General features: G+C 33.3%; 4 protein-coding genes across 4 annotated transcripts; all 4 read right to left on the reverse strand.

The window, feature by feature from the left end:
* Positions 1–417: 417 nt before the first annotated feature.
* LOC141910528 (uncharacterized) lies at positions 418–1,323 on the reverse strand. The gene has a single exon (XM_074801221.1). It carries the CDS (start codon positions 1,321–1,323, stop codon positions 418–420), a length of 906 nt encoding a protein of 301 aa, XP_074657322.1.
* On the reverse strand, positions 1,324–1,854 carry LOC141910529 (uncharacterized). Its single transcript, XM_074801222.1, has one exon. The coding sequence runs from the start codon at positions 1,852–1,854 to the stop codon at positions 1,324–1,326; it is 531 nt and encodes a 176-aa protein (XP_074657323.1).
* A 116-nt stretch (positions 1,855–1,970) lies between these two features.
* LOC141910531 (uncharacterized) lies at positions 1,971–2,483 on the reverse strand. The gene has a single exon (XM_074801223.1). It carries the CDS (start codon positions 2,481–2,483, stop codon positions 1,971–1,973), a length of 513 nt encoding a protein of 170 aa, XP_074657324.1.
* A 272-nt stretch (positions 2,484–2,755) lies between these two features.
* Positions 2,756–3,553, reverse strand: LOC141910532 (uncharacterized). Its single transcript, XM_074801224.1, has one exon. It carries the CDS (start codon positions 3,551–3,553, stop codon positions 2,756–2,758), a length of 798 nt encoding a protein of 265 aa, XP_074657325.1.
* Positions 3,554–11,680: the final 8,127 nt, after the last annotated feature.

The raw sequence follows: 11,680 nt of genomic DNA on the forward strand, positions 1-11,680 counted from the left end.
ACTGCAAATAGTATAAAATACTCACTGAGTATGCCAGTAATTTAATATTTCCCCATCAACCATGTTGCAATATCTTAACGTGATTTCAAAATTATGAAACTAGTACATGAAACGTTGACAGCTTTGTCAAACCTCTGCGAACACAAAATGAAAACTCAAAACCCGAAAAGTTACCGATTCACTCTCCCGGCCGCGAGATGCGGAACATTATTCTACAAAATTACCAAATAAATACATACATAAATTTTGATTCAATGAATCTTAAGCCTTCATAATGATCAATCTTAATCTTAGTTAATATCTAGTACAGAATATTTCAGATTATACAATAACAATATAGTATTTCAATCTCATGTTCAATTAAATGCACATTTAAATCCCATGTATACACCTCATGATACGACATTTCACTACTAATTATTGTTCCTCCACGGGAAGTAATACAGCTATTCTAGTGATTGCACGCTGATACGATCCGGTCACGGTTTTTACTTCTACATTTCGAATAAGTCCATCATCGCTCGGAAATACATGTGATATTCGACCCTTACACCATTTACTACGGATCGGATTCGGTTCATGGAGTAACACGATATCCCCCACTTTCACATCACGTTTCGCAGTATTCCATTTTCTCCGTGGAGCAAGATGAGGAAACACGTCTCGATACCATTTTTTCCACCACGCATCAACGATTTTTTGACAATATTCTACGCGATGTCTCGGATTTCGCGTCTCGGCAAATGGACCATGCGGTGCGTCATCGGATGCTCTGCCCAACGAAATTCCGTTCGGACAAATGTAACTGCCATCATTTGGATCACTGGAGTTCACTCCAATTGGCCGTTCGTTAACGAGATTTGCTACTTCAAATATAATAGTTTGAAGTTCAAACGGCGCAAGTACTTGTTCTCCAATCACAATTTTCAAATTCCTTTTAACGGATTTCACCAACGCTTCAGCGCAACCGTTCTGATGCGGCGCTAACGGTGTAATGAATTGCCACGAGATTTCGCGATTTGCGCACCAGACCCATATTTCCTTCTGTGCAGCTACTAGTTGAGACCCATTGTCGCTCAACATCGAATCCGGTTTTCCTCTTACAGATAGAAAACGTCGAAAGGTTTGAATAAATTCCTGTGCCGAGTAATCAAGCGCGATATCGCAATACACTGCACGAGTCGCGAGACAGGTGAAAATAACACCCCAAACTTTCATTGTTGTCATTCGCTTGATTCGGACGTTAAACGGTCCAAAAAGATCGCACGCGGTGTGTTGAAACGAAGGGCTCGGATTCAATCGAATACTCGGAAGGTCAGCCATCTACTGATCCTCCACTTTTGCACACATTTCACGACAAAATAAGCAACTGCGCACTACCGATTTAGCTAATCGATTCAACCCGATTATCCAGAATCCTCGTCGGACTTTCGCGGTAGTCACTGCAACTCCAGGATGACCATATCGATGCTGATGTTCCCCGATAAGTTTCGATATGAAATGATCCTTTGGTAATAGAACGGGATGTTTCTGATCATAAGCTACATCAGCGTTTCCAAGTCGACCTCCCACTCGGATAATCCCTGCAGAATCTACAAACGGCGATAATTTCCGAAATTCCACTTCATATTTACGATTTCTAACTTCGGTTTGTGCCAATTTCACGATTGTGCTTTTCGCGCACTTTAATTCGGCTGCAGTAACTTCTCCCGTTTGAATTTGTTCTTTCTTATTCCGAACTCTCGCCTGCAAATTTTTCACAAATCGAAGAACCATTGCAACGAGGCGTATCAGACGATTCAACATGCTAACTTTCTGCAACGCACTTATCTCAAATCTTGGTTTTATGACCATAACGCACCCTAGTTTTTGTTCGGAATCATCTATCTCGGTTGTTTCGGTAGGATACGACACTGGCCATACATCTTTCGGTTGACGCAGAAATTCTGGCCCACCAACCCAGCGAACATCTAAATCGGCTCATTGATTCCACGGCTAATATCATCGGCCACATTCTCAGTCGACGGACAATGGCCGTAATAACTACGCTCAGTTTTAGACAGAATTTCTCCGATCCTATTCGCAACAAATGTTTTATATACCCACGAGTCATTCTGAATCCACGAGTAAGCAATCATCGAATCAGTGAAAATGTGAACGTTCTTGATCTCAAGTCTCGATTCAACCTTGATAGTCTCATAAATTCTACAGCCCAATACCAATGATCGTAGTTCTTTTCGTGGAAGACTTATCGTACGAATAGGTGCAATCCTCGACTTCGCCAACGCAAACTTTATCTCCACCTTTCCATCTCCACATATCCAACGTAAATATGCAACACTCCCGAAAGCGACATTTGATGCATCACAGAAAATGACAAGGTCTGGATCTGACGCCGCATTTGCCGGTGTTAGACATCGATCAAACTTCCGTGTTTCCAGCTTACGAATTTCCTCGATCCATCTTAACCATTTGTCTTGCATCTTCTCTGGTATCGGTTGATCCCAATCAAGATTTTCTCGCCATAATTCCTGCAGTTCGATTTTCCTTTAACAATGACAGGCGCACCAAATCCGAATACATCATAAATTCCTGATATAATCGCTGTTATACATCGTTTTGTGACACTGGATGGTATGGACATATGAATTGAGATCTTATCCTCGTCTCGATACCAAATGACTCCTAGCACTTTCTCAACGTTGTTTTCATTGTTGTCTTCATCCTCCCGGTCCGATAATGGTGCATTCGAGTATCAATGCTTGATCTGGAAATATCCCGATTCCAAAATTTGATCGATCTCACATCTTCGTTTTTCTAAATCGAAAATGGTATTCACACTATCTGCAATGTCATCCATATATCGACATTGCTTAATCGTTGCGACGGCATCTGGATACTGTGTTTTATATTGATCCGCAATCATATCCATTGCAATATTTGCGAGAGCTGGTGACGATACATCTCCAAATGTTAAGACCATCTTGACGTAAATATCTGGATCTCGATTCGACTCATAATTTCGCCATAAGAATCGATGCGTTTGAGTATCGATACCTGGGCTAACGAGAACTTGATGGGACATCTTTTTGACATCTCCGACCAAAACATACTCTCTTTCACGCCAGCGAATCAACACTCCGAGTAAATTGTTGAGATTATCACCGCATTTACTCAAATAATCATTTATCACATGACCTCTGTAGTTCTCAGCTTGATTGAAAACCATACGGCACGGATGAGTTGGTTTATCTGGTCGAACTTCAGCATGGTGACTCATATAATGAACAGGCCCACGATAATTTTCGATTTCTTCAGCCGCCATTTTCTTTGCCGAACCGGACTTCACTAGTTGCTCAACTTGCTCATTATAAATCTCAGCCAATTTCTGGGATTTCTGCAATCGTTGTTCCAAACCGCGCAATTTCGCTAACGCTTGATAATAATTATCTGGTAGCTGATTTGGATCCTTTTTCCATGGTAACGGAATTTGCCACCGATTTCCGATTCGAATGGGGGACGAACGAAATATTTTGAACCTGGTAAAGGACATTCCAATTCATTTAATATTAATTTTGTTTGAAAATATGTATGAAATCTTAAAAGTGATAATATTAATGGTAAACTTGGTTTATTCAAATGATCATTCCAACTTATACCACACCCTGCTGTTGCACAATAAACTGCAAAATTTAATTGGTTCTGCCAATACTTCATATTAGATTTTAATAACTATTGTTTTGCCTAATTCAAATTTTTAAAATTAATTGTTTATACATGAAATATATTTTCCATTTTAACTTTAAAATTATAAGTTTCAGTAACATAAATATCTAAATTAATTAATGAATTTAAACTAAATTTTTATATGAAATATTTTTATTAAAATCTAGAATATTATAATGCTGGAATATTATATTTAATTGATTTATTATATTGGAAAGCTTTTGGAAACCCCATTTATATAATGAAAAAAATTAATAATTAATTAATTCTTTTATTAATTTATCTTGTTCTTCAATTGTTATATTACCATTTAAACTTATTATATAATCTAATGTATTTTTTAAATTTATTAATTTCTTATTAATTTCTACTTCAATATATTATGTTTAATTTTTTAGCCCACGTGGGACTTTAGTCCCAGCGGGCTATTGCGTTCACTTTTCGTTCGTCGTCCGTCCGTCCATCCGTAGACAGAATCCAGTTATTTTGGGAAGTTTTGAAGACGCTTCAATGTAATGTCTTGATATTTGGGTTACACATGTATCTACCCTAGACACATCTTCAGCCCAAAAACTGGCCCTGTCAGATTCAAGATGGCCGACATTTTTGAACTTTTTTAGGGGAATTTTGACGACGCTTTCATCAATCACCTTGATCTTTCGGATATATGTGAAACCCCCAGGGCCCACCATCATAACAAAAATTGTGTCGATCGGACTCAAGATGGCCGTCCTATGACCTTTTTAGTGGCCAAAAATGTCAATTTTGGCCCGAATTCTGAGTCCTGTAGCTTCCTACTGGTTTACCATTTCTCATTGCAATTTGTGATGGGTATTCTTTGGAAAGGGATGTTTTATACCTGATGCAGGTATTTTTCATATGCCAATTATGACGCAATTGGCGACCATCTTGGTGTCACCAGTACTCATTCGTAAGTGGGAAAAAGTTTTTCCACATTATATTGATACCTAAGCGTATTTTGTTGTGGTGATTTTCAAGGTCATTGGATTTTGTATATGGCCACCAGGGGGCGTTGAATAATGCAATATCTTAGCATTTCTATATTATATTCGTACTTATGCATATTTTGTAACCACAATCAATTGGAACGTTGTAGCTCATGACATCGTCTATGATTGTGGTGAGTTTCAAGGACATTAGTTATTCTATATGGCCACTAGGGGGCGTTGAATAATAGAATAACTTAGTATTTCCTTATCATATTGGTACCTAGACATATTTTGTTACCATGATCGATTGCAAAGTTGTAGTTCATGACATGTTCTATGATTGTGGTAAGTTTCGAGGTTATTGGGTTTTGAATGTGGTCACCAGGGGGCGTTAAATAGTAGAATAACTTAGTATTTTCATATAAGATTGGTAACGAGGCATATTTTTTATCACAATCAATTACAAAATCGTAGCTGCTGACATGTTCTATGATTGTGGTGAGTTTCAAGGTCATTGATTTTTGTATATGGTCACCAGGGGACGTTGAATATTGAAATTGTTAGATTGTTGAGCATTTGGAACCACTTCCCAAGTGGGCATGGTGTCCCTGGACCCCTAGTTCTTTATTACTTTTTATTTTTAATTTAGAGCTAATACCTGTTAAAACACTTGAACTTATTCCTAGCACACCAATTGATATAGCTTAAATGTTAGTTATAAAAAGTTTGGACCTACTGGTGCAAGGTAGGACCCCCCAAAACCTGAGGTCAAGTTGAGGTCACGCAACCAAAAAAGTCGCCGACAACCAGTACATACTGCCTGTGTGTCTAGAGTATATACAATCGCTTGTGAGCTCCCTATAGAGCATGCTGACTCAGTGTCAGCAGCCAGGCTCGACTAGTTTGCCATCTATCGGGGGTAAGGTGTTTATGGTGAAAATATTGCTACAAATGTTATCACCAAACTAATTGTAACCGAACCACTTATAACAAAATAATATATAATTTTGCTTTTTAAATATTTTTTCTTTTTAACTTTTGAATCAATTTCAAATTCTAATATTTGTTTTTCTAAATATATTTCTAATTTTTTTTTATTGATATCATGAGAGATAATATCAATATTATCAACTTTATCATCCATTTATTTAACAAAAAATAATATATAAATATAGCTGCAAAGCAGCGATGACGGGTTTTCTGTAAAGCCATTCAGAATGATGGGAATTGTAGTAAATTGAAATATCGATACATAGAATAAAATGCATTGACAGATTCGAACCTAATATGCAACCACTGTGTAAACGTCAAATATGATTCAGCTTTGAAACTGAACATACGCGGACGTACAATCACAAATATTAATATATTTGACCAGGCATTTATTTTGGCATTCAAACATCATGATACTGTATTATCAGCATCCTTAAAAATGGATCTGTCCTATTAAGAACTCATCTTAAGCACATGCTGAGCCGATAGATTGATTGAATTCACAGATAAGAACGTATTATGATTTAGAATAGAATTAAGAAGTTAATGTTTTTGTTGAAATATTTGAATAAATACATATATTGTAGTGTAGATTCAATCAATAAATTATGAATTGATTTGGTCTGGGTTTCCGGCTGATGTTGATTTTGGCTTTTATGGATTACAAATTCTATAGTGATAACTAATTGATACCTGCAACATGTGTGTAAATCAAACCTATTCCACAAGTTGCGTGTGTTTCCTAATAAACGGGAGAGTCACTCTTGATCTTGAGTTATTAGAACTAGGGGTCCAGGGACACCATGCCCACTTGGGAAGTGGTTCCAAATGCTCAACAATCTAACAATTCAGGTATCAAAGGTATAAAACATCCCTTTTCAAAGAATACCCATCACAAACTGCAATGAGAAATGGCCAATTCAGAATTCGGGCCAAAATTGACATTTTTGGAATAGGAGGAATCTATTTTTGTTTTTCTAAATAATCAATTGTTAAATTAGATAAAGTAACTGCTAACGCTAATTTTAGAATATCATTGATATCAAATCTATCAACATTAATACTTCCTATTTTGAATACTTTTTTTAAATACCATTGTATAACCAACAGTTCCCACTGATAGTGAGGCACCATTATATAAACCAGTTATTATCCACTTATTATCACTCATTTATTAATCAAAAAAATCTCCTTCTTCAAAATATTTAGTTATCTTATTTATAATTATTTCAACATTTATTCCATTACTACGTTTATGATTACCATATGTTTTAGATAATACATTTTTAATATCATCGATAATTCCGTCTTCATTTAATTCATAATATTCTAAGGATGTTTTAATTAAATCAATTACTTTTTCGTTATTATAATTTTCTTTATCAACCATTGATGCATTATTAAATGATTTACTTTTAATATCAGTAGATCATTTAGTTTAATTATCATTTCTTTACCATGTTTAAAATCAAAACCAAAACATATACTCGGTCCTACTGTTATATTCATATTTCTTATTCTAAAAAAATTATTAATTATTTTCTACATCTTACAACTAATTCATATATCACAGGAAAGTTATTCAAATCAATAAAATATCCATTACGATTTCTAATTTCTAATTTGAAATTATTAAATTGTGAAATGCAAGGCTTAAAATCACATTCAGTTGAATTATAATTTATTTGAGTTCCAAATTGTTCTATGATTGTGGTGAGTTTCAAGGTCATTGATTTTTGTATATGGTCACCAGGGGACGTTGAATATTGAAATTGTTAGATTGTTGAGCATTTGGAACCACTTCCCAAGTGGGCATGGTGTCCCTGGACCCCTAGTTCTTTATTACTTTTTATTTTTAATTTAGAGCTAATACCTGTTAAAACACTTGAACTTATTCCTAGCACACCAATTGATATAGCTTAAATGTTAGTTATAAAAAGTTTGGACCTACTGGTGCAAGGTAGGACCCCCCAAAACCTGAGGTCAAGTTGAGGTCACGCAACCAAAAAAGTCGCCGACAACCAGTACATACTGCCTGTGTGTCTAGAGTATATACAATCGCTTGTGAGCTCCCTATAGAGCATGCTGACTCAGTGTCAGCAGCCAGGCTCGACTAGTTTGCCATCTATCGGGGGTAAGGTGTTTATGGTGAAAATATTGCTACAAATGTTATCACCAAACTAATTGTAACCGAACCACTTATAACAAAATAATATATAATTTTGCTTTTTAAATATTTTTTCTTTTTAACTTTTGAATCAATTTCAAATTCTAATATTTGTTTTTCTAAATATATTTCTAATTTTTTTTTATTGATATCATGAGAGATAATATCAATATTATCAACTTTATCATCCATTTATTTAACAAAAAATAATATATAAATATAGCTGCAAAGCAGCGATGACGGGTTTTCTGTAAAGCCATTCAGAATGATGGGAATTGTAGTAAATTGAAATATCGATACATAGAATAAAATGCATTGACAGATTCGAACCTAATATGCAACCACTGTGTAAACGTCAAATATGATTCAGCTTTGAAACTGAACATACGCGGACGTACAATCACAAATATTAATATATTTGACCAGGCATTTATTTTGGCATTCAAACATCATGATACTGTATTATCAGCATCCTTAAAAATGGATCTGTCCTATTAAGAACTCATCTTAAGCACATGCTGAGCCGATAGATTGATTGAATTCACAGATAAGAACGTATTATGATTTAGAATAGAATTAAGAAGTTAATGTTTTTGTTGAAATATTTGAATAAATACATATATTGTAGTGTAGATTCAATCAATAAATTATGAATTGATTTGGTCTGGGTTTCCGGCTGATGTTGATTTTGGCTTTTATGGATTACAAATTCTATAGTGATAACTAATTGATACCTGCAACATGTGTGTAAATCAAACCTATTCCACAAGTTGCGTGTGTTTCCTAATAAACGGGAGAGTCACTCTTGATCTTGAGTTATTAGAACTAGGGGTCCAGGGACACCATGCCCACTTGGGAAGTGGTTCCAAATGCTCAACAATCTAACAATTCAGGTATCAAAGGTATAAAACATCCCTTTTCAAAGAATACCCATCACAAACTGCAATGAGAAATGGCCAATTCAGAATTCGGGCCAAAATTGACATTTTTGGAATAGGAGGAATCTATTTTTGTTTTTCTAAATAATCAATTGTTAAATTAGATAAAGTAACTGCTAACGCTAATTTTAGAATATCATTGATATCAAATCTATCAACATTAATACTTCCTATTTTGAATACTTTTTTTAAATACCATTGTATAACCAACAGTTCCCACTGATAGTGAGGCACCATTATATAAACCAGTTATTATCCACTTATTATCACTCATTTATTAATCAAAAAAATCTCCTTCTTCAAAATATTTAGTTATCTTATTTATAATTATTTCAACATTTATTCCATTACTACGTTTATGATTACCATATGTTTTAGATAATACATTTTTAATATCATCGATAATTCCGTCTTCATTTAATTCATAATATTCTAAGGATGTTTTAATTAAATCAATTACTTTTTCGTTATTATAATTTTCTTTATCAACCATTGATGCATTATTAAATGATTTACTTTTAATATCAGTAGATCATTTAGTTTAATTATCATTTCTTTACCATGTTTAAAATCAAAACCAAAACATATACTCGGTCCTACTGTTATATTCATATTTCTTATTCTAAAAAAATTATTAATTATTTTCTACATCTTACAACTAATTCATATATCACAGGAAAGTTATTCAAATCAATAAAATATCCATTACGATTTCTAATTTCTAATTTGAAATTATTAAATTGTGAAATGCAAGGCTTAAAATCACATTCAGTTGAATTATAATTTATTTGAGTTCCAAATTGTTTAACATTTTTTAATGGTAGAATATTCAATAAACCAGAATTACAAATTGAATCTTTAGTTGCTTCCAATGTTTTTGTAGGATCAATTAAATTGCAATAAATATGAAAGTGTGTACAAGGTATTAAGTTTGGTGTAGCATCAACATTACGTATCTTTACATCTGGGGTTATTCTTAAAATGTTAGCTAAAGGTTTTTTAACTAGAAATTGATGTTGATCTTCATTGCCTAATTTTATTCTTATTTTATCAGAGTTATCACTTTTAATAAGTCTTAATCCAAATCCAGCAGATGCACCCATTTTTGAGCGTGCCCTCTTATTAATTTCTTACGCTAATGTTTCTAACTTATATAATCCAGGCTTATGATAAAGATGAAACCATCTATTCTTATTTCTATCGTGAATTGAAATGACTCTATGTTCAATAGTTTTATCTGATATATTATAAAAAGAATTACATAAACTAATATTTACTAATTCTAAATCTACAGAATTTTTAAATTCTCTATCTAATTGAACTAGTAAATTATGTGATTTATAATTTGTAGGTTTTCTAGAATCAACATAAATTCTATATTCTTTTAATTCTACCATTTATTTTACATATCTTTTTTTATTCGAAATCTATATTCTTACCTTTGTAATGAAATAGAAATCACCTGACTACAATTCTTCTAGATCTTCACTAGATAAACTATGAAATCTATCTGGTAAATATGTTCTGAATCTATATTTATTTCCTTTTAATCCTTCATATTCTAAAAGAATAACTAATTTATCTCCATATCTATTAGTAATTGTTTCAATATTTGTAATTAAATATTTGTTATGTAATGTTAATTCTGTTAACTTTTTGAATTTACAATCTACAGATTTGACATTTGTAGTATCTTTAATTCTATTTAAGAATTCACTGTGTATTTGTTTACTCTCCATTTTAATAACAAATTTTTTTATTAAAATTGATTTTAGAAATTATTCATATTCATTTATCCATATATATATGTTATTCATATATATGAAATTATTAGAGTAATAGGGAATGTGTTGTTCTAGATTAAAAGTTGAAAGGTTGAGTCAGTGAAAAACAAAAATAAATTCGAGCGTGCGAGAATTTATTTTTATTTTTTATGAGCTCGACCTTTGATCTAGAACAACACATTTGCAGAGCTTCTCGGTACCTGTGGTGACAGGTCTGCATTAAAATAGATGAAATGAAGGAAAACTTCACTTTTTATGGTCCTTCAAAGTAATGAATATAATATAGATTGCTAACCATAGATAAAGTTAATCTTAAGTTACTATAAAACAATAATTATAAGTAAGACCTCACACGGCAGCTCGCGCCATTTTGCAGAGCTTCTCGGGACCTGTGGTGACATGTCTGCATTAAAACTGATGAAATGAAGGAAAACTTTAATTATTATTGTCTCTTTATAGTAATGGCCCAAGACCTGACATGACAGGTGGGACCTCAGGTGACAGATCGATTCGCTAAAATGAAAATCGTTATGACTGAACCGATGATAGGCGATTAGAAGATATGATAGGCGCGGATTTAGAACAAATGATAGCCGATAAGAACACAAAGAACATATCGTAGTGCTTTCTGAATATATTATTCAAAAACAAAAAACAAACTATGATGTGTTATGAATTCATTTAAGAATTTATGTTTGTCCGTTTATAAAAAGTTGTTGAACTATATCGCCTTATAATAATAAAGATGGAATGATTGTGAATTATTGGAGAACATTGAACGAATTGTTTACAATTAATTTATTTTTTTGTAACACGAAACATAAAAATATCAAGATCAGGCAAAATGATACCAGTAGTGCCTTATGTAATCATAATCAGTATTAATAACAATCGTTATACTCATTAAGATTAGGCCCTATATTATTTTATATTATTACTAATTACTCGCAATATAATTAATTAACCAAGTGTACATACAATTTAAAAACATTTCAGTCCAAGCTTATAAGTTGACATAGATAAATTAGACATAACACTGATTAATTAGTGAGGCCTCACACGGCAACGCGCGCCATTTTGCAGAGCTTCGGGACCTGAGGTGACAGGTCTGCATTAAAACGG

This window comes from Tubulanus polymorphus, chromosome 9 (assembly GCF_964204645.1).
Source record: "Tubulanus polymorphus chromosome 9, tnTubPoly1.2, whole genome shotgun sequence".
In the NCBI taxonomy this organism is placed as follows: Eukaryota; Metazoa; Nemertea; class Palaeonemertea; order Tubulaniformes; family Tubulanidae; genus Tubulanus; species Tubulanus polymorphus.

Bases quoted from the DNA above. Each gene is read 5' to 3' on its own strand.
- LOC141910528 (XM_074801221.1), bottom strand. From the start codon at position 1,323: ATGGCTGACCTTCCGAGTATTCGATTGAATCCGAGCCCTTCGTTTCAA.
- LOC141910529 (XM_074801222.1), bottom strand. From the start codon at position 1,854: ATGGTCATAAAACCAAGATTTGAGATAAGTGCGTTGCAGAAAGTTAGC.
- LOC141910531 (XM_074801223.1), bottom strand. From the start codon at position 2,483: ATGCAAGACAAATGGTTAAGATGGATCGAGGAAATTCGTAAGCTGGAA.
- LOC141910532 (XM_074801224.1), bottom strand. From the start codon at position 3,553: ATGTCCTTTACCAGGTTCAAAATATTTCGTTCGTCCCCCATTCGAATC.